The sequence below is a fragment of the Scophthalmus maximus genome, chromosome 6, assembly GCF_022379125.1.
Source record: "Scophthalmus maximus strain ysfricsl-2021 chromosome 6, ASM2237912v1, whole genome shotgun sequence".
NCBI lineage: Eukaryota > Metazoa > Chordata > Actinopteri > Pleuronectiformes > Scophthalmidae > Scophthalmus > Scophthalmus maximus.
The window spans coordinates 13,285,001-13,312,546 of NC_061520.1; the positions used below are offsets into that span (position 1 = coordinate 13,285,001).

At 43.7% G+C, this 27,546-nt stretch overlaps 5 protein-coding genes across 14 annotated transcripts in view; 3 read left to right on the top strand and 2 right to left on the bottom strand.

Moving 5' to 3' along the window:
• The window catches only part of nuak2 (NUAK family, SNF1-like kinase, 2), a 10,752-nt gene extending 3,313 nt beyond the window's left edge, over positions 1-7,439 (top strand). For both annotated transcript variants that reach the window (XM_035631168.2, XM_035631169.2), the window contains 5 exons: positions 1,743-1,863; positions 2,463-2,614; positions 3,715-3,780; positions 4,120-4,372; positions 4,476-7,439. In XM_035631168.2, coding sequence (XP_035487061.2) covers positions 1,743-1,863; positions 2,463-2,614; positions 3,715-3,780; positions 4,120-4,372; positions 4,476-5,530 — 1,647 coding nt within the window. In that variant the 3' untranslated portion in view covers positions 5,531-7,439. The remainder of the gene's footprint in view (positions 1-1,742; positions 1,864-2,462; positions 2,615-3,714; positions 3,781-4,119; positions 4,373-4,475) is intronic.
• Positions 7,233-11,044, bottom strand: ccnd3 (cyclin D3). 8 transcript variants are annotated; one of them, XM_047332684.1, is made up of 5 exons: positions 9,926-11,044; positions 9,622-9,837; positions 9,075-9,276; positions 8,086-8,252; positions 7,233-8,006 (listed from the first exon to the last, which is right to left on the bottom strand). In XM_047332684.1, the coding sequence occupies exons 1-5, from the start codon at positions 10,286-10,288 to the stop codon at positions 7,851-7,853; spliced, it is 1,104 nt and encodes a 367-aa protein (XP_047188640.1). In that variant the 5' UTR covers positions 10,289-11,044; the 3' UTR covers positions 7,233-7,850. The 8 variants fall into 8 exon arrangements, with proteins under 8 accessions (XP_047188640.1, XP_047188639.1, XP_035487082.2 ...); XM_047332683.1 differs by having other exon boundaries at positions 7,233-8,030; XM_035631189.2 differs by having other exon boundaries at positions 7,233-7,995; positions 9,926-10,465.
• A 125-nt stretch (positions 11,045-11,169) lies between these two features.
• On the bottom strand, positions 11,170-16,490 carry bysl (bystin-like). Its single transcript, XM_035631175.2, has 7 exons — positions 16,128-16,490; positions 15,346-15,502; positions 15,088-15,226; positions 14,373-14,506; positions 14,114-14,274; positions 12,070-12,172; positions 11,170-11,893 (listed from the first exon to the last, which is right to left on the bottom strand). Exons 1-7 carry the CDS (start codon positions 16,399-16,401, stop codon positions 11,539-11,541), a joined length of 1,323 nt encoding a protein of 440 aa, XP_035487068.2. The 5' UTR covers positions 16,402-16,490; the 3' UTR covers positions 11,170-11,538.
• A 159-nt stretch (positions 16,491-16,649) lies between these two features.
• Positions 16,650-18,694, top strand: med20 (mediator complex subunit 20). The gene is made up of 4 exons (XM_035631214.2): positions 16,650-16,768; positions 17,374-17,519; positions 17,925-18,178; positions 18,273-18,694. Exons 1-4 carry the CDS (start codon positions 16,755-16,757, stop codon positions 18,492-18,494), a joined length of 636 nt encoding a protein of 211 aa, XP_035487107.1. The 5' UTR covers positions 16,650-16,754; the 3' UTR covers positions 18,495-18,694.
• An 819-nt stretch (positions 18,695-19,513) lies between these two features.
• usp49 (ubiquitin specific peptidase 49) lies at positions 19,514-27,069 on the top strand. 2 transcript variants are annotated; one of them, XM_035631155.2, is made up of 7 exons: positions 19,514-20,548; positions 21,401-21,523; positions 21,656-23,127; positions 23,646-23,853; positions 24,683-24,791; positions 24,952-25,157; positions 25,249-27,069. In XM_035631155.2, exons 3-7 carry the CDS (start codon positions 21,721-21,723, stop codon positions 25,350-25,352), a joined length of 2,034 nt encoding a protein of 677 aa, XP_035487048.2. In that variant the 5' UTR covers positions 19,514-20,548; positions 21,401-21,523; positions 21,656-21,720; the 3' UTR covers positions 25,353-27,069. The 2 variants fall into 2 exon arrangements, with proteins under 2 accessions (XP_035487048.2, XP_035487049.2); XM_035631156.2 differs by having other exon boundaries at positions 19,514-19,862.
• Positions 27,070-27,546: the final 477 nt, after the last annotated feature.

The window sequence follows — 27,546 nt, forward strand, 5'->3', positions numbered from 1 at the left end:
AGAGCTGCTGGGTGTGAAACATCTCCAACGATAACATTAGAGGTTGAAGAGTGTGATAGGAGAGAGTGGCCTGCAATTTTAGATGCATCATAGGTCAAACTACCAAACCAAACTGTGAAATGGAAAGTTATTGAATAATTTGATCTATAACCCCCCCCCCCCCCCCTCCCTCTCAAAACACACAAAAATGTTCGTCACAATTTCGCAAGGCTTAAGGCGATAGGAGGACAATTGACTATAGTAGTATTCATGCAGCCTTGAATAAGTGGCAAATATCTGATTAAATGAAATATAAGTAACAATTGCTTATTCAGGTTTAACGTCATTGACGTGATGTTTTGTTAAGTTGATTAGTTTTACTTACTTACACCTTTACAGTAAGTGACTGGATGTGAGAATTTACCAACATTTGAGCAAGAAACACTTTGTGTGGTGAATCTCGATTTCATTTGGTGTTTATAACGAGCTTAAGTTTGAACTTAGGAAGAGCTGGTGCAACAAATATGGTTTTAGAGTGTTTGTCCAGGAGCGAAGTGTGAAATTTCTTTCAAATGTCAAGATGTCAACCTCTCGATGCTCACTGCGTGGGCCAGACTGACGATGACAAAGACTGCACACACACACACAGATAACCTCACAGCAGTGTGAACTCATCATGAGCATGAGCCCAGTCCATCTGACAGCTATGCAAAAAAACGCAGGAAACCGCCGTTCCTGGAATCAGGGGGGGAAAAGACTGTATGGTGTGAAACTGTGCTGACTTGTAGGAGCCACCGGGCCAGACAGTGACTCACGGCAGGAGACAGTCGTGTGTTGACGCTGATATGACAAGTCAACGCTTTTACTCATTTTTCTGGTGTCTGCAGCCTTGAGCGATAGAAAGGAGAGGGAGCGAGTGGGTACCCCACCACCAGGGCCATCTGGGGCCTCTCGACGCCCTTTAACCCTGGGGTAGACTGATGACGCACTCTGTGCACAGAGGAATCCCAGGCATCTGAGCTTTGAATAGACAAACTCGACATAAAGACATGCGTTAAGACTCGTCAGAGCCCCTTCAACGACGGGTCTAGAATTACAGACCCCAACGGAGGCTATTCAGATTTAAATTTCGTTATTCTATGGTCCTTGCAGACGTAACCGAAGACAATAGATTTCTTTACAGCAGACAATACTTGACCCGGTGTCCACTCTGCCTTGTTAGAAACAACACAGCAGAGTTTTCGGTTCACTGCCCATGATTCCTCTCACAAGAGGGTGATCTGTACATGGAATGTTTTTTTCTACCTTGTTCTACTAAATACAGAGGCCTCATCTACTGTAATACACAGATTTACTCACCACTACTGCGACAGCACTGTAGCTGCTGCCCCTTTTGTATTAAAGTAATGATTTGCTGTTAAAGCGAGGTTATGTAACTTTTGAAAGAAAACTGAAAGACTTCCTTACTCTTACAAAGGAAAAGTTAAATTCACAAGCCTTAAAACATTTTTTTTCTCATTTCTCAGAGATAAATTAACATATCCAAGTCGGTTTAATGGCTTCGTGACTCATCTTGACAGTTTTTCTCTTGTCTTAATGTTTTAATATTCACCATTTTCCTGCAATTGTGCCCAGTTTTGCTTGAAAGTAAACTTTGGACTCTCCTAATAACAGTAAAGCTGTTATGTATTTATTGATTAGTCTGACTGAGATCATACTTTTCAAATACTCATGTAAATGCATACTTCTCCCTTTTCCTTAAGGTTGCCATTAAGTCCATCAGAAAGGAGAAGATCAAGGATGAGCAAGACATGGTCCACATTCGCAGAGAAATCGAGATCATGTCCTCACTCTGCCACCCGCACATCATCACCATTTATGAAGGTAGAGAATTCAAAACTTAAAACGACTGTGTGTCGTTGTTGTTTGCTTGCACGTTTGGGTTTTGTTTCACCGATTACCTTTACAAACGTGACTAAGTCCCTATGAGCCACGTGCAGAGTGAAATGCAATACCTGGAAAAAGATGCGTCTCAATTGGTCTCTGTTTGAGAGTCAGGATTTTAGTCACGCAAGTCTTTGTGCTGAGGGCCGGTTCTAGGTTACATAAGCGTGGGTACCCTGTCGAACCCAGTCAGCACTGCGGCATATTGTGCAGAGGCCAGTGTCTTCCATTGCCCCTCACGCCTGATGAGATGGTCATCACCCAGTGTTTCTCCTCCTCGCTGCATTTGTTTGCAGTGCAGTTATCAAAGGGGCCTCATTCATCCTAATCAATGTGAACAAAGGGTTGAACAGGAAATCTGTCATATCTTCCAAATGCAGGCACATCCTCATTCGAAACCTGTAGGTGTTGCACAGTGTTTGCATGTTTTCATGATACAACAATTCCTGATGATTTAATTAAAATAATTTTGGTTGATCAGTTGGATTTGAAACCTTATCAATTAAAAGTGTTCTGTTGTTTATTTTTTTGTCTTTTAGTTTTTGAAAACAAGGACAAGATTGTGATTGTGATGGAGTATGCCAGCCGGGGAGACCTGTATGACTACATCTGTGACAAGAAACGCATCTCTGAGCGGGAGACTCGGCACTTCTTCAGACAAATTGTGTCGGCTGTGCACTACTGCCATCAGGTAAGGCTTCTCTCTCAAGTCATTACTTTCATACGGGACATATGAAGTTGTTTTAAAGAAAGTAGAATCAAAGGGGACTAAAGTTGTTGCTATGCTAGACTACAGTATATTAGCCTTGTCAAATCTTCACTCTTGGCTGCTACGTCAAACCTTATGACGCAGAGCTCCACTAGCTGCTCAGCTCTTTTTTTCTTTTCCACGGGAACTGTCACCCCCCAAAATTACATAATGGGCATTATTCACTGTCAGCCCGCTGATCTGAACAGGGAGGCTGTGAGAACGGTACAGGGCTAAATGAACAGTTGGTCTGTAGAGAGCTGGCGTCAGGGCCGAAGGCCAGCCGTCCCAACACACACATGCATGGTCTCACTGTTTAATGAGGGTGTGATGGGACAGAAGGGCACACACACACACACACACACACACACACACACACACACACACACACACACACACACACACTGTCGTCCAGAGCTGTGTGAGTAAGAACATTTATAGCGTGGCTCTTAAGCACTTTGCACTGCATTTATGTTTGCAGGACAATATTTACAGAGTGAATTGCCCTGTCATAATTTGTGTTAACCATCTGTCTTTTCACTTTTCACTGACTGCTGATGTCTTGATAAATATTACATTTCCCATCGTAAAGCAGTTTTCGAAAAGAAAAAAAAAGTCAGTCTAAACACTCATTTTATCAGTTACGGCATAGTGATGTTAGTGATTGATGTGCCTTCATGTAAATAATAAATGAATGCTACATAACATAACCCTACAAAGAATGTGTCCGTTGCTACAACAAGTACCCATACGTAAGAAGTAGCTGACCTGCATTTTTGAGAGTGACACAAATATAAACGCTGCCCGAGTCAGAGGCATTCCCCCCTGCAGAGTGTGTGACAATGGAGAATAGCTGACGTAGCAGAACAAAGTCTTCCCTGGGTGAACTGAAGAACGTGTTCTGATCCAGTAAAAATTTATCCTTTTTACGTAATATAGAAAGGGTTGAGTAAACTGATGCGTAATGGCCTGAGAGGAAAATGTATCATTGTAAAAAATTATTGTTTCACAAAACTAAATATCCTTTTTTGCCACCCATTTAGAATGGAATAGTTCACCGGGACCTGAAACTGGAGAATATTTTACTAGATGGCAACGGCAGTGTCAAGGTATGCACGAGGAACAAACCCTGCTCAGCTTTTGATTTATTGTGTACGATAAGATAAAATGGAATAAAATAATCCTTTATCAGCCCCTTTATGGGGGAATTTGCCATGTTACAGGAGCAAAGGGTATAGTAGAAATAGAAACATCAGTAAAAGAAAGTAATTCAACATACAATAAAAACAAAAGGGAATAAAGAAAAATAGAATTAATAGTGATTTTAAATAGTTTTTGTGCCATAAAAGATGATTTCAGGAAGTCTTCAATATCTGAAATCAGAGTAGTGTTATGAGCTAATGGATGAGGGGTAATGATGCTTGACACCCATTTCTTGATCCTGGCAGATCGCAGACTTCGGCCTGTCAAACCTCTACCATGGTGACGAGTTTCTTCAAACGTTCTGTGGCAGCCCTCTGTACGCCTCCCCAGAGATTGTCAATGGACGGCCGTACCGCGGGCCAGAGGTGGACACCTGGTCTCTGGGTGTATTGTTGTATACGATGGTTCATGGCACTATGCCATTTGATGGAAACAACCACAAGGCACTGGTTCAGCAGATTAGCACCGGAAACTACCGAAAACCCAATAACCCCTCAGGTGAATTTTTCTGCTCAACATTTCTTCAAATGGGCCGAGACATTATTCAGTTGTGTGAACTTTGCACTTCATTTTCTGAAAATGTTGATTTTCATTTTCCCAGATGCATGTGGGCTCATCCGGTGGATGCTGATGGTAAATCCCGAGCGCAGAGCTACGATAGAGGAGGTTGCAGGGCACTGGTGGCTCAACTGGGGTTTCCAGAAGCCTTTACTGGCAGAGACAAAGAGCTGTACAGCAGAGCAAACCTCTTCAACAGTCGCTCCAGCCACATCACACCCTGCTGGGATGGCCAGTGTCGCTAGTTGGCTGCGTCGTACATCCAGGCCTTTACTGGAGAACGGCTCAAAGATGCGCTGCCTGCTCCGCTCACAGCCTGCTGGTGGGGCAGATGTAGTCCGGCAGCGCTCCCTGCGAAGGTCTCGGAAGGAAAACAACATCTCCCAGACTGTTAATGAAGGTAGCACAGACAGTCGTCCCTCAAAGGGTATACTGAAGAGACGTAACAGTGTGAAACAGAAAGTGATGAGTGAAACCCCGGCTGCGGGTCCATTGGAGGCTCAGAACATTTTGGGTTTGTACGCACCACCTACTGCCCCTTCTGCTGCACTGGTGCCTCGCAAAGGTATCCTGAAGAAGCCCACAGAGCAAGAGTCGGGATACTACTCCTCCTCTCCTGAGAACAGTGACTCTGGCTTGGTACCACAAACTAAAGAGTGCCCTTCAGCACCGACCTATAGGAAGGGCATCCTGAAGCGTAATGGAAAGTTCTCCTCAGGTGGGTTGCAGGAGTTCGGCTCTCTAGACCAGCTGGCAGCTTGTTTACCGCGTGGGGCTGTCAGGTCAAGACCAAGCGGGGCCATCAGCGAGGACAGCATTCTGTCCTCGGAGTCCTTTGACCAGCTGGATCTGCCGGACCCCGTGGGCCCGTCAACACAAATTGATAAACCCACCAAGACTAGCATGAGAGGAAGTGTGTCTGCAGACAACCTGCTGGACATCCAAGGAGACGGGATTCTTGGGGACGGCTTGCTGAGGCCCTGGAACCGCTGCTATGAGTCCGGGGTGGCCGACAGTGCCTTCTCCCTAACAGACTGTGATAATGTAACAGAGGCGTACAAACAGGCCATGGTTATACGAGGCTCCACAGCACGCTGAAGGCCAGCAATGAGTGAAGGAACGCCGACGAAAGATTTGTTTGTCATTCAGTATTTTTATATGACTGTAAACTACTGAGGACATGAGAGCCAAAGTGCATCATGTGAAACTACCAGTGCACTAAATCATTGTGGCTAGGTTAAGGAATTGCACAGCACCAAAAGGGGGGGGCTTCTTGTTCAACACCAGATTTTATTTAAGATGGTGAATGATAAATTATGCTTTGGAGTAAAACAGGCTAAAATGAACCAGAGGCCACGGTGTTGAACACACTGTTGAATAAGTGAGTGCAGTTAAGTGTCCATTTCAAAGATTCTCAGGCGAAGAGGGCTGCTGTCAGAAACTCTCAATCTCAGCATTGAGATTGAAAATGCACGTTGAAACCAAAACACGTCTGAGTTTTCAGAACATTTACATAATAAATTAGAAAACGTATCTTTTGAGTTACAGTAGAACTTACCGACTTTGTGGCTAAATACTTTAAAGCCACAAAGTCGGTGTCGGTTTATTGTCAACAGATCCGTTTGAGAAAGGGCTTATGACTTAAAAGCTGCTTTGGAATCTAACTTTCTGATAGTCGATCAGCTGTCAGTTTTATGTTTATCTAAGATTACAGCAATAAACGGTTTAATGTTACGATTATGTGCAAGCTTCATGTAGCTTATGTGACAGATTACACTGAGTTTGGGAAAATGACATTTCATGGAAACCAAAGAGCAAATGTAATTTGATCTTTTTGTCCATCTTTTTTTAAAGCACAAGCAAAAGGTGCCAAATGGACGTTCGTCTGTGCAGGGACTTCAGCTTTCTAAGAGCCGTTTTTTTTTAAATTGCTTTTTTAATGATTTGTTTGGATAATGACTTGAATAATAACAACCATGGAACATTTGAGTCACGAGTGTAACCAGCAGAACCAGCTTTTGCAGCCAAGCCTACGCTGACAGTAAGTGCACAGGTGGCGTGCGTGTGTGTTTTCACAGGAAAGGTGGAGCCGCTAAAATCGAATATTATGGTCACAAGTTAGCATTCGTAAAACCAGCAGCTTGTATTTTGAAAGGGATCCATGGGCCTCAGCAAATTACTGCATGCTGTGTATAATGTGGCACAGACTTAATGTGTAACCCTTCAACTGAAATTGGAAGATTGTTCATGGAGCTTGGGTGAAATTGAACATGCATTTTAATGTGAAAGACACCTTGGGTGGTACAGTATTTCATAAAGTCGGATTAAAAGTTTAACCATCTGACTTAACTATGCTACATCCTGGTGACACAAACTGCCAAACAATTTTTTTTCAAGGTTTAAAATTTGCCACTTATCGTTATGTTAACATCCAATTCCTGTTTAATGAAATACACCCTGGTGGTGAGACGTGGGTACATCAGCTGTTGTGAGCAGCACTATCAGACCATGGAAACCTGATAACCCTATAATTTATTTACCAGCTGTCATTTGAGTATTAAGCCCATATAACAAGGGTTGCCCAACATGCTGTATATTCCAGAAACTGGAATTTAAAGATTTTTTATTCAACATGTTATGATGCTCATCAGGAGTTTAAAGCCTGTACATTTGCAAAAATTAACCTAGGAAGTTCTTGATCAAAACTGGGATTCGAAGAATTGTATGAGGACCGAGCGGCTCATTATCACTGATTAATGTATAATTTGAGTGTGACACAGGGAAAGCATGGAGTCAGTCGTTTTCTGGGAAGACAGGTTTAATTTTTTTTTTGTATAACTTAATATGCATCTGGCTCTGTTAATGTTTTTTTGTTTTTTTCTCTTTGACGACAACAAAACCCTGTTTGCCAAAGTTAACTGGCCTATCATTTATGTGAGCAATATGATCTGCCATGTTGTGACCGGTATTAGGAAATCAATAAAAACAACAACAACAAAGAACTTAAGTGATGGCTAATGTGGTTACTGACCTACTGTACATACAGATCGTCTATGTCACAGTTAAACAGAACTCCTTTATACACAGTACAATAGCGTAATGAAAAAACATCCATTTAAAGAATCAGAACAATCTATGTTGTATACAGACAAACGCAAAAAAAAAAATATCACAATTAAAATGTGCAAACAAGGATTCCGTGCAATACAATGAAATAGTAGATTAGTTGAAAAGCACAATGAGAATCATATATTTCAAAGTTGCTTCAGCAATTGCAAAATAAAGCAACAGGGTGAACACTTAAAACCAATACCGGCACACATTCTGCCTGGTATTCAGGCTTCTGGTTCTCTCTCTCGTGTCTGTACATCTAACTGGTCTACTCGTGGGAGGGTGTTTTTGTGTGTTGTCAGTGGTGTCAATACAACATTGTGAATGTCAGCAGGGGTGTAGCTGATCTCTGAGCTGTGTGCTCTTGGTCTGCAAACACTGTCCTGTAAACAGGTGGGTAGGCGGAGCTCCAGCACACTCCATAGCTGGTCATAGCAGAGAAGGACCGACTTCTGTTCAGGGTCATATTTAAGAAAAAGAAAAAGAACTACACAATCATACGTCATCATTAGGTGAAAATGTCAGTTAAACATTACCCTTACCAGATCAATGGCCAAAAGCTTGGCCAAAAACATCATCACTGAATCAGAGGAGACGGCAAGGTCCTCCAACTTGACCCTCTGCATGGTAATGCTCACACAGGCACATGCAACGGTGGAGGGCAAGAACACAGAGAACCTGTGGTCTAGAGATGAGCGTGACAGATTACCTGTACACTCAAGATGAAAAGAATCCTATAATGTTTCCAAATGATGCTGAACATTACTTTAACACAGATTGAACAGTGAGAAAGTCAGTAAAGTTGGGTGGTAGACAGACAGATGGTGCCTCCGCAGTAGACACACCCTGACAGACAAAAGGAAGTGCTCAAAAGCAGGCATTTCACAAAACCCAATAATCTGACATAATATCCTAATTGCTTGAGGCAGGAGAAATGCTGAGACAAAAGCTCAGCCATTCAATCCTCGCTCAGACGCATTTTCGAATGGGTTTAAAATGTCGGGAGCCGGGAATCATCCTAATTTTATGGGCTGCAATGTCATCGTGTGTCTCGAACAGCGCTAACTGGCGGCGTGACCCGTTGCCCCGGGCAGCATCACAGAGTTGTGGGAAATCGGCCAGCTGAATACTCGGGCGCAGGTCTTTCAAAGCAGACAATGCAGGATAACACAAACTCAGCTCTCTGTCTCCAAAATGAACTGCTGACGCATGGTAATCACAGTTATGGCCGCTTTGTGCCCATTGTTCACTGCATGGAACGTCATTTGATCTCACCACTTACCTTTGGTGCTCACCAACCAAAAACATGTTCTCATTGATTCAATTACAAGGGGTATTATGTAATATTATTGCACTGGAATGCTACATTGGCCTTATAACAGAGCAGAGAAATATTTTAATACAAGAAAGCAGCAAGTCAAAATGAAAAACGTCTCTTAGAATATTCTCAACCATTCCTTTTTTGTCTTTTGTTGAAATTTTCATTTGTGAAAACCACCTCATGTGTTGGTAACTCACTTACTTAACTTACCGGTGGCTGCCAGAGCAATGTAGGAGTGAACATGCCTGCGCATGTTTGGACAGTGGAAGGGCCGAACGAAGGGGAGAGCCTGAAGGATGGGCTCCAGGAAGTCAGAGGGCACCACGGAGGCCAGACACCAGTCCAACCCGGACACCACTGCCACCTCCCACTGCTGCAAAGACACACACACACACAGACACACACAGACACACACACGTGATACAGACGTCTTCGCACACGTGGATAATTCACATGGATGTGCCAAAATTGATAATGCAGTGTTTGCCAGCCATTTTGGTTTATCGCCCCTTGCTACGAGGGGATCTGTGAGTTGTGACATATTTAGAGGAAAAAAAGATTATGTCACTTTTAGGAGAAAACTGATAAATTCCAACAACTGGGGGGGGGGGGGGGGGGGGGACTTTTGAATAGTAAAGGATGAGTTTAGTGGACCAGGACTTTTAGAAGGCAGGTCCTGACGATCAGCTGTTGTCTACACTGGAGATAATCCCTCGTATCCAGAATATAGATTTTGAATTCAAGAAGAGCTTCATACCAGCAGGTCTGAGACCGACGCCGAGTTGTCTGTGTAGACACAGAGGCGGCCGGCGGTCAGGGGGACGGTCTCTCTCATCTTGGAGGCCAGGAACATGCACACGGTCCCCACGAGCTGCAGGTGCCACGTGTCGACGGCGGAGCGGCCCAGGTAGGTGTCCAGGTAACGGACCGCCTGCGGGAACACCTCCTCCTCGCACCTCTGCTCCTCGCACACCTGTGGGGAAGTCGTTCATGGAACTTGAATTCAGCCTCGTGGCACTGGGACTTCTAGCGACCACACGGCCTGAGCTGCTCGGGGGTACCTGGAACATCCACTCGGTCAGCACCCTCCTCGTGCGCGGCTCGAGGTCGGTGTGCGCGCGGCCGACGCGCGGCTCCAGCCCGCAGCGCCGCTCCGCGGCCGTCAGGCGGCGCAGCGCTCTGGGGTCGCCGGTCACGGCCGGGTCGCTGCCCGCCCGGAGCACCGCAGCACTGTGCGTCTCACCGGCGGGACCGCTCCGACGGTGTTCGTCGTCCATTGAAATGACGTTGAATACAGAAAGGTTTCCGTGTGAGCCCCACAGTGGTGCGTGCAGCTCGCGGTTAGCCGAGGCCGCTCGTCTGCCTGCTGAGCTGAACGCACCGTCGCCGGTCACGAACCGCCGCCATGTTTCAAACAAACCCATAAAAAGATCCACAAGGCGCCAAATTGGCTTTTAGAAACCAAACAGGACTTGATCTTTGGTCTTTTCGAACAAATCTAACAAGAAATGCATTTCGTGTTTGCTCCTCGTCCACAAAATGACGACAGTCACACAGGACTTAGTTTTTACAAAACTGTGAATCCGCTTTTTAAAGCTGAACGTGAACGTAACACATTGATCTTGTGTCTTCACAGACTTGGATTTCATATTCACACTTGTTAGGAGAGTCTCATCATAAACATTAGATTCAATTTCTTATTCAGGTATCGATTATTAGCCAAGTATTTTTGACATTTATTAGTAACTTTATTACATATTTAATAATGTACGTTCTGGGAATGAATGGTGTTTGTGTGTGTTTACTGATATAAAGTTTTTTCATTTATTATAACTGATACGTTTCAAGAAGCAAAAGAACAGACTGGCCCACGATGTCAGAGGATATCTAGTATAATCAAAATTAAATTATTTTGCTGATACAAGCATAATAAAGGTTTCAAAAACCACAAACCATATCTAATTAGCATATGACAACTGAGCTGAACATATTCAAATTAAAGGACCCTCTCTGACAGGCTCTGATGGGAGGAACTTGGTCGTCAGGGACGTTCACCTCAGCTCGTCCAGCTGCACTACACTACAAGCTGGTGGCATTCGGTCTTTTGGTTGTATTTCGATTTAGTGTCTTTTAAATTTCTTTAAAATAAATTCATTTTTAGTTACTAACAACTTGTGTGCTCTTCCTTACTCTTTCCAGCCTTGAGCTGGGTTGTGACAATAGACGGTTAACACTCTTCTATCATCTTGTATATCTCATAAACAGTTGTGAACATAAAATGGTAATAAACAAATGATCCCTGACCAACTGTAAAGGGCGTTTTTAATCCACATTTTTGCATCAAAACTTGATCCAATGATCATCAAATGAACACAAATACCAGTCTTTGTATTTCCAAACAATCACTGCAACTGTAGGAAAAAAGCTTAGGGATACATGATATGAAAATACAACATCTGCATCATCGCATTTTGTGAACTCATCCAAGCAGGGGAACAGAATTGTAGCTGTAATACAATGTAATGAGTCACTCTGATCTTTGAAACTGTACTTTCACAGAACAGGAAGCATAATGAAGTCAGATTTAACAGATCTGTCTTCATGCCGAAGATAACATTACTCATTTGCACCAGAAGAGGAGGAGGAAGAGGATGTACCAGACCAGAATGATTCCTCAGTCCATATCCACTGTAACAGGAAGCCCAATTTCGATATCCCGGGACTCAGAGTTCTGCAGTTCTCTGCGAATCTCTGCAGTGATTTGAGGGTTTGTTTGTATCTTTAGCAGCTCCAGCAGTTCTGTCTTCTGTTCAGAGGCCAGGTCAGCTTTGTAGCGCTGGGCCAGGGTCAGTAAACTCTGATGCCACAGAACAGGAAGCACACGTTTTTCACTGCGGAAGGACAGGAAGTGGGCTACCAAGGCGTCTAGGACACGGAAAGGCAGGGCGTACTTCTTGTCAAGCAATAGACGCAGGAAAATGCTGTTGGCGCCGTTATACTCCATCTCTGCCAACTTAAGCATTGCAGCGCTGAAACACAAAGATTATTCATGTTATACAACCTACCATGTTATGCAACCTTGACTTTGCTTTAACTTGCCAAAAAAAAAAACAAGACAAAGGTTTTTAAGTACAACTGGTTGAATCCCAGATCGAATGACGCTGACATCTGTCCGCCGGTGTGCGTCAGTGAAAAGAAGCCTCACCTGGAGTGGAGCACAGGGATTGAGCACTTTGTGAGTATGCTCCCGATGATGATGGCTTCCCTGAGGGTACATGTCCCGGACTCACACAGAGGAATCAGAATACCTGAGTGGCAGAAGAGGTGCAAAGTATTAAAGAGTACTCAGGGCAATACTGCACTTCCATTAGGTGTTCCAGATGAAGGTCAGAAACTGATCCAGGGGAAGCCGAGAATCTTTATTTATAGTTCTTAAAAAAAAGAAGCTCTCAAAGTAAAAAAAACTGACCATCTTTCATTATATGGGTTGGATGGTTGATATAGGAAAGATTCTAACGTTAGTGACATACAAGTATTCACATCATTTGGAGAAAAGGAGACAGCTGCATGATAGACAGAGTTGGCTGTGATGGTGTTAAAATTACTGTGCGTCGTTAAAACTAGTAACAATATACTAATTATATTAACACCCAACCCACCATGTTTGTTTAGGTTTCAGGCACATCCATATTATTATGCAATAAGTCGATCATTTATATTAGACCTTCACACTCATAATTATGACTTGGACATCAAACGGAATACAGAAAGTGATCAATATGACCACAGAGACACGGAATTACACCATCAGTACATGGCCAATGTGTTAACTTTGTAATCCAGACTTTGTTACACTTTCTTAGATACCTCGTTAAATAACTACAGGAATTTTCTCAGACTTTTACAAAGTTCCTGTTTGAGCCACTCCCTGCAACAAATAATTTGACTGTGATCTATAAAATTGGTTCAGTGCCCCTTTAATAAAAGCCTTCACTGGTACTTGATTTACATACACAACAACATTACAGGAAGCTGCTTGGATTTAAAGGCACACGGTTATGAAGTGATAGATGTGACAGTAAGATGTGAATCTTACACTAATTTTGACTTTAATGCCAAAAGCTAAATATCCAAAAATTAAACACAGAAGTTTACCAGTCACTTCACTGTCTACAATCTAATTCCAGAAGTTACATAATAACACACCGTGCATATTGCCGAGGTTATAAGTGAGCTGCTTTGTTTGCCTTTCATGTTTGCACATTTGTAGAGACGAGAAAACTTTTTTGTGTATAGCTGGTGCATTATTGCAGCGCCTTCACTGCATGTATATCATGAAAAATACATCTAAAATTAACTGTGTTACTTACTCAAATTCATCCAACAAATATGTATTGATTTTTCTGTAAAATAATGCCCACCTGCAGTGGTAAAGTTGCACACCATACAGTTTATTTGTGAGCAACACTGCCCCCCAGTGGTGTTATCTCGCATTGGTGGTTTTCAAAATGTGGGTCACTGGATGTTTGGGGAAACACTCCCGTCAAACTGGGACAATTTGTGAACACACAGGACTGACAAGATTAAAGAAAGAAAAAAGATATATGTTCAAAAATAATGGGCCAAATCAAATTCTGGATATGTGAAGGATGATTTGACCCAATTCAATTTTGGAGTGTGTTAATTACTGTACTTTCGGAACCAATGGTGTTATTTACCCTGTGGACACCAGCTAATCCTCAGACGGTGTCCTCAGAATAAAATTTCTAAATTTAGTACTGAAATTAGAAACATGTCCCAGAAAGCTCATATTTTATTCTTCTGCCAAATCCTCTCATTCTTTCACTGTCCCCACTTCTTATTTTTCCAAATGTCGAGAGTGACTGGAGCTTAGCCCAGCATTCACTGGCCATTCACAGACACACAAGGGCCACTGTCCACAGGCCCAGAGGGCATATCAGGATTTCAATTCAACTAAATGCTAAGGATGGAAAGATTCATATATTACTCTCAATTTGTCCTCTACAATCTCTTTGAGGACACAGGATATTAATTTCCATCCAATTGGTAGAACCATTGAAATATTGGAAGATAGAGGATTGGCATATATAGAGAATAACACTATTCTATTGATCTGCAGGTGAGAGTGATGCTCCACACAGATACACAGATACACAGCAAATGTGGCAATAAAGGCAAAGAAATAGAAACTGCTAGTGAGTAAACACAGATGTAATGTTCTGTCTCACCTTTGAACCAGGCTCCCGGTTTGAACAGAGCCTTCTTCAGGGCACTGTAGAGATGAAAGTTGAGTCGCTTGTACTCTGCAATATCATCCCGTACTCTGGGCAGCAAAACCAAGTTGTAAAACCTCTGGGCCATTCGTTCTTTCAGATTGGAGGAGAAGATTCTATGACAAAAGCATGGAAAAACATATTTCATTGTACTAAGTTAAAATATCATAATTTTTTGCGTTTGTTTAAAGTAATAAACCAACTGAGGGCTCACCTCGTTGCTTGGTACATGGCAGCAGCCGTCCAGGTCTCGGGCTCAGTTAAATACAGAACCTGCTCCCAGTTTGCAAGTGCTGGGATTATTTTAAAAGCCTTTGGCAATTTACCACTGCGATATTTTGACAGCACCTGAAGCAAAACAATAGAAATTATCATTTTATTCTTCACATTTACACTCAGGCACAAAAAAGAGACACTTTCTTCAGAATTGTCGTCTTTACAAACTTCTTCAGGACACAAGCAGAGTGTTCTTTGGTTTGTGCGACACAATTCAACCTATGAACATGAGGACTATTAGAAGACTCCCTATCATGCAGAGACCTTACAATAGAAAAAAACATGACTTTGCAAAGATATACCAGGCAGAGAGTTTAAATAAATCAAATTCTCACATAAAAGTATAAGGTGAGAGTATCTTAATGAGGTTTCCTGCCACCACAACAACATTAGTGTCCTTTGAATAAAAGTCAAGAACACAATGTCTAAAAATGATATTCCCTTATTTGGTGTTTTGATCATCTCCTATAAGTGTTGAGTTGACAATAGATACTGAGAGCATTAGGGTAATTTGGTACCACTCACTGACTATAATGTGCCCTGTATGAAATCATCTGACTTTGTTATGTTCCTCCACACATTTAGACAGTTTTTTCCCCGTAACTCATCCTTCTGTACATATGTTTGTGTGTCTACGTTGAAGGACGACTCACCTTATTGACGCCTCTGTACACTTCAATTACCCTTGGGTCCAACTGGGGCATGGGATGTCCCGACACCTCTGACATCAGTGTTCCAACCTCTGTCTGCTTCTCTGTGATCTTCTCCATGATGATATCAGCCAAGGTCCGTCTACGAGAGCCACGAAAACACAACAGGAGCTGAGCATTTAAAAAGAAGCTCCCACTTTGTGGCATTTATTAAATTCACAGAAACTCCCAAGGTAAGTTCAGAATTATGTTGTGTCTTGCCTCAATGGCGGGTTCTTGTTCATGAACATCTCCATCGCCATCTCATCGTCGACGTCAACGACGACCTCTGTGTCACACTCGGCGTCGCTGTCACCAGCACCTGCTTGTCCCAGTGCTGGCCACTCCTCATCCGAATCTGCATCCTGAGAGCTGGAGCCTAAAATATGATTACATGACAGGTGAGGTGATGTTAGCGATTTGGTCCCAATCAGTGACAGGAACACGAAGACGTAGGTCACTGTTCACGGTCACTGTTCACAATCGTCCTAGAAGAGTTCTGTGGGGTCGCTGTCTGGGCTCTGTGCAGGACACTCGACTTCTGCCACGCAAACTTAGAAATCTGTTTCTTTTACTGTGGACAAGGGCATTGTTGAAATGAAACCATGAGAGGTCTTCCATATACGCCGCTGCCACAAAGTCTACAGACAGGCCCAGGCTGGATTGTCAACAACAAGGCAGAGTGGACATCCAACTCCAGGACACCAGAATGACATGATCGTTTTTAAAAGTATTTTGAAAGATGCTGTTCTCAGGCACGATTAATGAAATGACAAGGGGCTTCTTCATTATTATAGTGCTTGTATCATTCATGTCCTATGGAAGAGTTGAAAGGGCCAATAAGATCATATCCACATATGTCTGACAATAATGTAATTCTGCCTGTATGATTGTAAAACATTCAGTGAGTGTGGTGTGACCTATGAACTCCCCCCCGCCCTGCCACACCGGCCCACATCAACACACCTGTCAACTTAGTGTCATTCCACGTAAAAGCCACTTACCGAGAACCGTGACGGGTGTTTTCTTCTTCTCCGGGGCCACGCCATACTCGGACTGGAGCTCCTCTTGCTGAATCCGGGCCTGCTGTAGGATCTTCCTCGACAGACGCTCGTCCACGTACTTGTCCTCGCTCTCTTCCCGGATGTCCCGGACCTTCACTCGGCCCCGGGCTCGCACCGTGTCCGCCTGCAGGATCTGGTCAGCCAGCGCCACCGCTCCCCCGCTCTTCTCTCCTCCTCCTCCACCTCCTCCTCTGGATCTCTTTACTTTCGGCATCTCTGCACTTTGCCAACTACAATCGTGGTAAACGGACAAGTACTGTAAACAGTCACCGGTCCGACACGTGCAGATGGCCACAGCAGGAGGAAGTGACGTAGGTGAAGTCGTGTAACGTAAAGCATCTGCAAGCTAGCAATAATATAACATTTGCTGTTTTTATAAGCATTAAATTGTTTTATTTTTGAGGCTACGTGAATGCATTTAGCAGCATGGTTTTTTTGGGGGGGGGGGGGTTTTAAGTGTCTGTTTAAAATACATTAAATACGCAGATTTAACTTCGCCGGAAGTGTAACCCGTAACCCGGATGTATTCGATCAAGAGACTCGACTACAACAGTAGGCAAAACATCAATGGGAGTCACTTGGTGAGATGATTACTTTACGGTTTAAGCTTTTTTAAAACGTTTCAATATATTTTAAACCCAAATTTACACATAACTTCACATCCAACGTTTTCCCTCTGAGGCTGGAGATGAACGTATTTACATATTTATTGGTGATTTTCTGTTTTGATTCACGCGATGCTCTGGTGCAGTGGTGATAACGTGAGCTGCCAGTTTTCTATCTGTCAAAGCTTGTGAGGTTTCTCCTTCTGAACAGTTGCAGTTATTTCGGCACAATCTCTTCAAAGACTAACACTGATTACTACATTGTGTTTCATGTGCTCGAAAGAAAATGTCCTTATTGCTAAAAACGGATTCTTGAGAACAATTTCACCAATTCCTCTACACATGGCATTTTGTGGAGGCAGTCATGTGCACTAACTGTTAGTAGTTGCATATATTCTTCGACCTAATCTGTAACATTCAACTTTATTCTCAACATTTACACTTTATTCTCCAAACGCAAAATGCAAAATGCAAGAAAAAAATCTTCCTCTTCTCACGCCTGGCCCCATACTCTTTTACATACCCTGTCCTCCTGCAGATTTGGCTGATACTTTTCCTTGCATGCTTTGTTTGCCCTGCAGTGTGTGCCAGGTGCCTGTGGCGGAGGGGAAGAGTGTGCAGCAGACAGTGGACATCCTGCACAAGAAGCTGGAGCAGCTGGGCGCTGTGAAGCAGGGCAGCTTCTGTGTCGACTGTGAGACGTACCATGCCACAGGAAATGTCAGCGGTAATATTCAACAGTGTTTTTATGAGGGCTGGAGGACTACTGCAAAGGAAATGTGTTGATAAAATTGGAGGTGATGAAGAAGGCATGATATATTCCGAAGTTGAAAGATGAAGGTTAGACAGGGGAAATTATGATGCATGTCTCTCTTTTCATCATATCAGCTCGCTGCTTCAGTTCTCAATCATTTTATCCATCTGAATTATTATTTTTCTGCATTGTTTATTTTGTCAAATAAAAACTTATCATATCAGCAAACATTAACTCCAATAACTTTGTCTGTGAAAGGCTCATATTTGTCATTATCATCAGTTAACTGGTACATCTGTGGGGCTCGAGTAATTATCAATGAAGTTAGTAAGTGAATAAACATCTTTGACAATCAGTCTTTCCTGTCTGTTCCGTCAGGTCAGCCCACAAAGCTTTTATATGTGATGCACAACTCCGAAACTCCCCTGAGCTGCTTGGCCCTGTTTGAAGGCGGACCATGCCTCGTAGCCGACGCAAACTTTGATGTCCTCATGGTGAAACTAAAAAGCCACTTTCAGAATGCCAAGGCACACAAGGTGGAGTGTCGTGGCTCAAGATACCGCTACTGTGACTTCTTGATAAAAGTTGGTACCGTGACAATGAGCTCCAGTGCCAGAGGAATATCTGTAGAGGTATGTGCCTTTTACAATTGGATCCTGATAAGGGAGCCTGGAGACATTACATTTTCCCACGGTGACTGCATTAACTTTTGGTTTGCCTCCTCAGGTGGAGTACTGTCCCTGTGTGGTCCCAGGGGACTGCTGGAATCTCACGAAGGAGTTTATGCAGTCCTTTCTCGGTCCCAGCGTCCCTGAATTGCCCTCTGTGTTTGCTGCCAAGCCTGAAGGACTCTTTGCTCCGGCAGACAGTGTTGACACCATGACCCAATACCTGGAGTTGTTTAACAAACTCCGTAAACAGCAAGTCCCAGGAAGTAATGTGCGTTGAACTGTCAGTGGAAGTGGAGAGATCTATTTTTTTATGCTTGTATTGATGTTGCTTTGATTCTGGTCCTATGGATAAGCATGGTATCGTGGTATTTTTTTGAAAGCCTAGAGTTTTCAATTTCCATTTTTGGAGCCTCAATTGTATTACACCCCTATTTGATGAAGAGCTGTTGTAATAAAAAGAACCAGTGGAGACCAGCAGCCAGAATCTGTGTGTTTCTGACTATTTTAACTGTGATGATCCATATTAAATCACACTGTAAGACATGTAGCAGAGCACTGTGGAATTTACATGGGATGTAGCCTTCATTCATTTAATTATTTATTAATTGAGCCATCCTTCATCATTATTATTATTATTATAATTATTATTATTATTATTAAAATGTCTGCTTCTCCTACTGTGACACTTCAAAATGTCTTATTTGAAAAAAGGAAACTTGCACACTCATACAGTCCAGAGGAAAAGTCTAATCAGGTAAAATAAGTGAAAATACCTGTTGAGATCGGTCAATCATTTACAGGGTCTTTAAAAGAAAGCTTTCATTTCCTGAAATAATAATAAATACTCACAAATGCAATGTGTAAAAAATTAAAAAGAGCCATTATTCTGCATTATGAATACTTTGGCAGGTCAAAATGCCGACCGTGTGACAGCTCTATTTGAGGGATTGAAAGTATGAATGAATGAATGAAAACATTAGAAAGGGTGGATGTCCTGGTGCACCTAATAAATTATAATAATTAAGTAATTTAATTTATAAAGCACTTTTCATTGCTAAAAGCATTCTCAAAGTGCTAAAACAGAACTGAAAAATTAAGTCTGAATATTTCTATCAATCATTAAAGTGTCAACTTTTATTCAACAGACATAAAGGCCAGTTGTTAACACTGTGGACGACGGGGTGTTGAAAAACAGCAGCCTTGTGATGGATTAATACTTGGCGCCGTTGTCACACTGTTAGTTGAATCACAGTTTGTAATGATGGAGGCCTCGACCAACAGCACGAACACCTGAAACAATCAACACTGCGCTTTAAAGCTCCACAAGCGCATTTCATCAGTTTCCCACAAACCGGCGGGCTCTCTGGACCACGGGGCTTCCGGGGACACCGGCTCAGAGGCTCAGGCCGGTTGGCAGCCCGGCCTCGGTCACGGGTCCATGTGGCCCCGGCGGGTGGCGGACGGTCGGACGGTCCATCCTGCCGCCTGTTGTTCAGCCGCTCCGCCAATGAGAGCCCGGCTTCCTCTCCGTCCCGGTCCAATGAGAGCGGCGGGGTCTGGACTCGGATCGGGAGTTGGGTTGTTCAATCCGCGAGGAGGACAACAAGCAGCCGCGAGTGAACCGGATGGATGGATGTTGGCGACGGTAACGTTATTCTCTCTCCCCGCCATCGCATGTTAGAAATGTACCAGCGGACCCGGGCAGGGCCCGGTGTCGGCGCGACGTTACACTTCATCTGACCGGCTCTCCGCGGCGAATGTCACCGGGGAGTTCCTGGACGATTAGCGGCGCACTCCGCTAGCGAGCTAAGCTGCACGTCGGCAGTCAGCGTCGGCGACCGACAACAACCGTCAGGTTAACTTCGATTGTCCTCAACAGACCCGTCGCTAGCCGCGCGGCTCGCGTTAGCCGCCGCCACAAGCTAACAACATCACCCGTTGGCCGCTCGGTTCCAACAGAACCGTGTGTGTGTGACTCCAGCGCGTTATCCGCCAAGAGGACGGGGGAAGCGGCTCGGTGGCGCCGAGCTGCCGGGGCCGGCGGTTAGCGGCGTTAGCTAACTTACCGCTCTGCCCCGGACCAACTAAGTTGTCGGGTGTTCCCCGGAGGGCGGCTCCGTGGCGGCTCTTTGTTCTGTGTGAACACGGGGCTGCTGGAGCAGCTCAGCGCGGCGACGAGAGCCCGTCGGTCCGAGCCACGCCGCGGACACACGGGCGGAGCAGGGACCGCATCACATCAGAGCGCGTCGGCGTCGGGTGCGTTGGTCCGCGGTTCACGCGCAGCGGCGACGAACCGCGACGCAGCTAACTAGAAACCAGTTGCACCGACCTGTGAGTTGGATGTTTTTCTTCTCCTGCCCGTCAAGTGTTGTGGTGCAGGATTCACACGAGGGGGTCAAACGACGAGCTACAGAGGAACAGCGGAGCACGTCGATGGCATGAATGAACCTCTTCATTTAAACGAGCGACAGACACTTCTGCCTCCGAGTCTGGTTGATTAAGAACTTTAAAGAATCGTTTTTTACGTTGGAATGAGCTTCTCATATTGTGTTTCATTAAGACAATTAACATAAGTTAAATATCACCCCCCCATGTTCTTTTCACCTTGTTTGTCATTTAACCCAATGCATCATAGTGAACTCCAACAGTTGCTGATGATTTACCACTATTTATCCTATTCCATATCATTTGCAGTCTATTTGTGGAGCCTAATATTACATGCAATGGTCTCAGTACAGGCCCACGATGATCAGTGATGTGTCACCCACCCCAAGTTCCAGAAGCCAAGGAAAAACGATTAAAAAAACCTTTGAATACATAAGGAAAAGGATGACTTGATGATACTGTCTGCTCAAAGTCTCACATTCATCACATGGTGTTTTTAGTGCTACGCTTATTTCGAGTCAATAGCAAAAGCACAAAGTGTGTTTAGAAGTTTTACATCCAGGCTCAAGGATTCGGGCTCTGGGATTGTTTTTAACAACCTCTTCAAATTATAATTAGATATCTGGAGTGTTATTGAAAATGTGCTTGAAGTAGAGACATTTGTAATTTTCTGGTGGCCCGTCTTCTCACTGAAAGCTTTACTTGTCTCATAATTGAATTGCAAAACCGTTTGTAAAAGAGAAAATTTGTTCTGAAACAACTATGCTGTATTCCTTTGATATCATCCCAATTTTGCAGAACTTTCCCGTTGGTGCTCGTGGTGACCGTGGTCATGGCTGATCAGGCTGAATGTTGCAGTTGAGTTCCTTGCAGATGTTGTGATGTGTTGTCCTAAACCTGATCAAGCAAGCTACATGTACAGTAAGTGTCCCTGCCTATTGTCACTTTGTATACAGTAGTTATATTAATTTGAGAAATTCGGTTTGCTAATAGTTTACAGTACACATCCTAATCTTACTTTGTGGTTTTTCCCCCATGTAACTCTTGCCACAGAATGAGTTGCTGCTTGGCTACAGGACGTGTGTCCTATCACTGAGGCCACATGTTTATCTGGAGAGATGGATCGTTGTAAGCACGTGGGACGCCTGCGTCTGGGGCACGATCACTCTATCCTCAATCCACAGAAATGGCACTGTGTGGACTGCAGCACCACCGATTCAGTGTGGGCCTGCCTCAAATGCTCCCATGTGGCCTGTGGACGTTTCATGGAGGAGCACTCCCTCAAACACTTTCAGGAGTCCCACCACCCACTGGCCATGGAGGTACGAGAGCTGGATGTCTTCTGCTTTGCCTGCGGAGACTATGTACTCAATGATAACGCAGAGGGAGACCTCAAACTCCTAAGGGGGGCACTATCTACTGTTCGGAGCCCAGGTAGACGCTCACTACGTTCCTCCACTGGGGGGGAGTGCATCACCTGGGTGGGGGGGAGTGGACCACAGCCTGCCATGCAGCTGGCCCTGCGTCACAGGAGGAAAGCACTGCTGGGGAAGATGTTTCAGACGTGGATCAGCAAAAATCAGGAGCTGCAGAGTGAACGCAAGGAGAAACTTGAGGAAGCGAGAAGACAAAAGAAAGAGGTAAAAAGGAGACTCATGGAAGAGCTTGGCAATGTACCTCCCAGAAAGAGTGCAAGGCTTCTTACTCAGGCGCCACGTTCAATGATCACACTCATTCCTCGCAAATTCCGCGACCCTCCAGAACGCCTACCTCCGCCCCCCAAGAAGCCCTCCATTCTAACGCTGTCCCGCAAGGCTCCTCAGAATGGCAGAGCTGCTAAACTGAGGAGATACTACTCCACACACACGGTAACCCGCCGGAGACCCGCTCCAGGTGTTACTGGTCTTCGCAACTTGGGGAACACATGCTACATGAACTCAATATTGCAAGTGCTGAGCCACCTGCAGAAATTCAGGGAGTGTTTTCTCACTTTGGACCTGTGCGAGACAGAGGAGCTGCTGGCCAAGACCAATCGCTCCCAGGAGATGAAGGGGGTCACAGGCGGTGTAGTCAGTGGTGGGAACACAGAACTGTCACGATGCCCTCTAGGACGCATGGGGAAGGCAGGTAGTTTAAATTTGCCCGTGGGCAAAAAAGAAAGCACTCCGCCTTCCCCACAGGCTGCAGAGTTGGTCCAGCCCAAGGAGCCTCGCTGCTCCACCCGCCAGCAGATGTCTCTGTGCCATGAATTGCATACACTTTTCAGGGTCATGTGGTCAGGCCGGTGGTCTTTGGTATCACCTTTCGCCATGCTGCACTCTGTGTGGAATCTCATCCCAGCTTTCCGCGGGTATGACCAGCAGGACGCCCAGGAGTTCCTGTGTGAGCTCCTGGACAAGGTGCAGCAGGAACTGGACACAGAGGGGTCCAAACGTAGGATAGTTATCCCCATCACAAAGAGGAAACTGTCCAAGCAAGTGCTAAAGGTCCTTAACACCATCTTTCATGGGCAGCTACTCAGCCAGGTGAGACAAGTGCACTGATGGGAAAGATTTTATAATTTCGATGGTGTTGACCCAAATGTGTACATTAAACATATCAACACAACATGGATATAATAAGTAGAGTCCGGACGATATATCGGCTGGCCGATGATATCGGTCGATTTTAGTCTTTCACAAACACATTGGTAGCGACCATATTTCTTTTTACATTTTAGGTTAAATAAATGTTTGCTTTAAGTTGTATTTGTATTTTCAATTTAGTTATTTTTGATAAAGTTCATGGTTAAACTAAAATATCAAGCCTCAATTACATGTCTGGCATAAAAGTTTGATAATGACATTTAACATAGCTACTAATGATTATTTGTTCACTGCCTCAGCAATAATCAACTTCACTTTGACTTTGTAGGACTTAAAATATTCAAATAATAAGATTTGTTTCTATTAAGCAAAAATGTAAGTTGATGTGATGCTTGTTTTAATCTCATGGCGTTGACGATTTCACCTGGTTTTATTCTCTTCTCGCTTTGTTTGTTTAGGTGACCTGTCTGTCCTGTAAGCACAAGTCTAACACAGTTGAGCCATTCTGGGATTTGTCTTTGGAGTTTCCAGAGCGATATCACAGCGTAGACAAGGGCTCCGGCTCCACAGCTTACCAGCGCAGCTGCACCCTCACCGAGATGCTGTCCAAGTTTACAGAGATGGAGGCTCTTGAAGGCAGCATCTACGCCTGCAACCACTGCAACAGTTAGTACAATATTTCATGCACTGCAAAACAAAAGTGGGCAGGTTCTTGAGAAGTGACGGGCTCCAGATCTTTTCTGTTGGGATTTTCTCCCGGCATTGGGAACGAAGAAATCAGAATCTGTCAACACCAACATGTACCAGATTTTAATTTTTGAATCTAATTAGGCTATATTTGCCTTTTCAGTTTTCAACCAAGTCTGATTAGAGCTTTCTTGCATACTAATGAAGTTACAAGGAAATTGAGGCTTTTACCCCCAAAAAAATGTAAGTGACAGAAAAAACTTAGTTTGATAAGCAAGAATTTTAATTTAAATGTCAGTTTTGAAGAAATATTTGTATTAATCCTTCTTGAAGTATAAATTTCTGATCCAGATTTCTTGAATTACTTTGGTGCTTTGGTCCATAACAAAACTAATTAAAAAGTAAGCACTGTATACTATGAGGTTAAACATAAAGACCGGAACTCAAGTCCAAGAGAAATAAGTGAAAAACTATCCATAAAATTTAAAATATATTCAAGTATTTACAATATGGAAAATAAATAAGGATTTACCATCACCTCAGGCAGCAGCATCTGAGGATAGTCACCTGTTGGTGATGTGAGGAGTGTTGGCCCACGTGTTGAAAGCCTCGGAGGAGGCAGTGACTTGAAAACAAAGCTGGCAGCCCTTATGAAAGCCAAAAAAAAAATTCTCTTTTACCTGTTGATAAAGCCTGATAGATTGGTGAGCGTGTTACCTCTGCGGTACTACACAGCCTCACATAAATAATATGCATTTAATGTCCTCTGTGGATTAATTTATCGTGTTTTTGTTTCATGCTTTGCCAGAAAGAAGGCGGAAATCATCTCACAAACCCTTAGTTCTGTCAGAGGCACGTAAGCAGCTTCTGATCTACCGCTTACCTCAGGTTCTCCGGCTGCACCTCAAACGCTTCAGGCAAGTTTCTCTACCGGCTGCTTTACTCACAATTAAATAACTTCTGTGTTAGAAACCCGCTGTTGTTTATTCTTGTTTTCTCTAGTTGATTTCAGAGTTATATTATCATGCGCCATATGAATTCTCGTGACACTAACTAGTCCCTGTTGTTGTGCGGCAGATGGTCAGGACGGAACCACAGGGAGAAAATCGGCGTTCACGTGGCCTTTGACCAGGTTCTGAACATCAAACCGTACTGCTGCACGGGCTCAGGTCACTCTGTCCACAGAGGAGGCTACACCTACGATCTGTCTGCTGTGGTCATGCATCATGGTAAAGGCTTCGGCTCAGGGCACTACACCGCATACTGCTACAACACAGAAGGAGGTGAGGAAGAGGCCAACACTTGTGACTCGTCCGTGTACGATGTCCCGGTGTGGTGTTGAGCTTTAAACCTGTTCTGTCTCTTTATCCTCAGGTTTTTGGGTCCACTGTAACGACTCTGAGATGAAGGTTTGCAGTGTGGAGGAGGTGTGCAACACTCAGGCCTATATTCTCTTCTATACCCAGAGGTCTGCCTAGGTACCTCTCGCTGTGATGTCGACCTGCATGCGACAACGCAAGGCCGCGTCTATGAAAATGTTCTGACGCTTTCCCAGATGTCATTAAACAATCACCGTAAAATGATACACTAAAAAAAGATGGAAATGAGGGCAGTGGGACACAATCATGAGTTAAAGGGGCAGTAAGTGATGTTAATCCAATACACTTTTTTTGTAAAATTCAGTGAATATATTCCTGCGGTCTGTTAGCTATCAGTTCTGTGCGCAGAAAATATATTTTTTTAAATTGGCCGCGGTTTCGAGCCCTGAGCAGTGGGGTCAAAAAATCAACAACAAACAATCTTCATCCAAAATCGCTTACTGCCCCTTTAAGAGGTAAATTGTTAGCATTATAATCCAGATGATAATTACATTCTGTAATTTTGGAATTACATTTGGTGGATTTGCTATAAAATGGAAGGTTTTAGATACAGTTTGGTTCTAATTTTAAAAAGAAAAGTAATCAAAAACCTTTTCATAAATGCGGCGACCGGTTTCTCCTACTGTGGGACCAGCATATTGGTTTATGGCCTGAAGACTGTGGGAGCAGGTCCGACTCTGTCCTGCTGAAACACAAAGTTGTGTGTCCATGTATTAAAAAACAACAACAATCAGGCTCATGTTTGTCTGGAAACAACCAGTCGCTCTCCTGAAACAGCATTTTACATCGAATGGCAAAACAGATTCTGAAGTTTGGAGCATTTTCTCACAATAATTTAGACGGTGTGTTACAGGAGCTACATCTTTTGACACCATTGCATTGTTCCACTTGAATGAAAGAGAAGACACTAAAGTCCCGACTCTGTGTAGCCTCTAGCTCAGCTTCTTAAATTATTGTGAAATATCAGCTATGAAAACTTTTGATACCCATCATGTCGTTTGTATTTCACCACGTCCTCTCCTCAACTGTACTGCTGTGACTGGATACTGTGTCTGAGGTCCGAGGCCTCGGTCGTGCGCTCTCAGAGAACAGGAATCAGGTTGTTTTTTGGTTGTAGTTTATTTTGTAGCCATTCTCTGTGGCACTTCCACAGAAAAAAGAAAAAAGTATAAGTCTTGGACACTTGATTGAAGATGAGTGATGGATACCTGCACTTTTGAGGCGGGGCTGTAGCTGTTGGTCCAATCTTTGTGATTGTTCATCTTTTAGCTCCAGTAACTTCTCTAAACGGCAGCTCCCCCTGTGGTGTAACGGTGAGACCAGTCTGAGCCCGGGCTGGACACACTGCAACAGTTTTATAACTGCGGGAGCTGGGAAACGAGTGAAAGGGCAGACGGCCATTCTGAAGAATGTGTTTCTCTGAGACGTGGGGTATCCATTTTGAGTTGAGCACCTGAAAGCAATATATTGTACATCTCGCATCTTGATAGGAAATTAAAATCAGGAATTCTTCTGCTTGTTATACAATGTTTTTTTTTTTCTACTCTGCTGTTTCTATCAAGGTCTTTAGAATTTGCTAGGTAATCAAGAGAAACTGTTGTTTGATACGAGTCAAATGCAAATGACATTTGTGAACTCTATGTTAAAGTCGGAACAATCTAATGACGATGAATGTCTTACTTTTTAGCGGTCGGACGTGGCCATGCCACTGGCTCTGATCCCCCTGAGTTCTGTCTTGTACTGTAAGAATACCTGTCATAAATGTAATGGTCATATGGGTTTTGCCTGACAGTAATTATTAAAAAGACAAAACGAATTTGGAACCTTTCATCATGTGTTCATTTTAAGGTGAACAGTTTCTCTACATGAATGGAGTCGGGGGGGGGGTTCTTTTCAGACTTTTAGCGCCGTAACTGAGACGGATACAGTGAAGTAGGACTGAAATAATCCACAGGATTAGTAGACGGATAGGCATCTGATCTGAGGCCTCCTTTTTACTCTGCTTCTCTAATGCTTTCTTAAAGCTATGAAACCTAGAATAAATATAATCTGGTCCAGACTAAGAAGCTGCTGCTGCTGCTGGTGAGTATTAAATATGGATTATTTCTCGTCTTTGCGGTGAGCTGCTCCTCTATATCCATTTTCACCTGTGTACAGTGACGAGGTTGTTTCTAATCATTTGAACATAAACAACAGTATTGATTTTTCAGATTTTATTGATTACGTCTTGGCCTGTTATTGTCTTAAAATGTAGATTATGTATCTTTTGAGAAAATAAATAACATGCTCTTCT

Excerpts from the sequence above, each read along its gene's own strand:
- ccnd3 (XM_035631189.2), bottom strand. The coding sequence starts at position 10,288 with ATGGGTTTGTTTGAAACATGGCGGCGGTTCGTGACCGGCGACGGTGCG. Across the intron at positions 9,838-9,925 it reads TGACCGAGTGGATGTTCCAG|GTGTGCGAGGAGCAGAGGTG; the intron begins GTACCCCCGAGC and ends ACTTCCCCACAG. Across the intron at positions 7,996-8,085 it reads AGCTTTTGGCCATTGATCTG|AAGTCGGTCCTTCTCTGCTA; the intron begins GTAAGGGTAATG and ends GACCCTGAACAG.
- bysl (XM_035631175.2), bottom strand. The coding sequence starts at position 16,401 with ATGCCGAAAGTAAAGAGATCCAGAGGAGGAGGTGGAGGAGGAGGAGAG. Across the intron at positions 14,507-15,087 it reads TGTACAGAGGCGTCAATAAG|GTGCTGTCAAAATATCGCAG; the intron begins GTGAGTCGTCCT and ends GTTTTGCTTCAG. Across the intron at positions 11,894-12,069 it reads ATCCCTGTGCTCCACTCCAG|CGCTGCAATGCTTAAGTTGG; the intron begins GTGAGGCTTCTT and ends TTTGTGTTTCAG.
- med20 (XM_035631214.2), top strand. Across the intron at positions 17,520-17,924 it reads TGCCACAGGAAATGTCAGCG|GTCAGCCCACAAAGCTTTTA; the intron begins GTAATATTCAAC and ends CTGTTCCGTCAG. Across the intron at positions 18,179-18,272 it reads CCAGAGGAATATCTGTAGAG|GTGGAGTACTGTCCCTGTGT; the intron begins GTATGTGCCTTT and ends TTGCCTCCTCAG.
- usp49 (XM_035631155.2), top strand. The coding sequence starts at position 21,721 with ATGGATCGTTGTAAGCACGTGGGACGCCTGCGTCTGGGGCACGATCAC. Across the intron at positions 23,854-24,682 it reads CGCCTGCAACCACTGCAACA|AAAGAAGGCGGAAATCATCT; the intron begins GTTAGTACAATA and ends ATGCTTTGCCAG. Across the intron at positions 25,158-25,248 it reads CTGCTACAACACAGAAGGAG|GTTTTTGGGTCCACTGTAAC; the intron begins GTGAGGAAGAGG and ends CTTTATCCTCAG.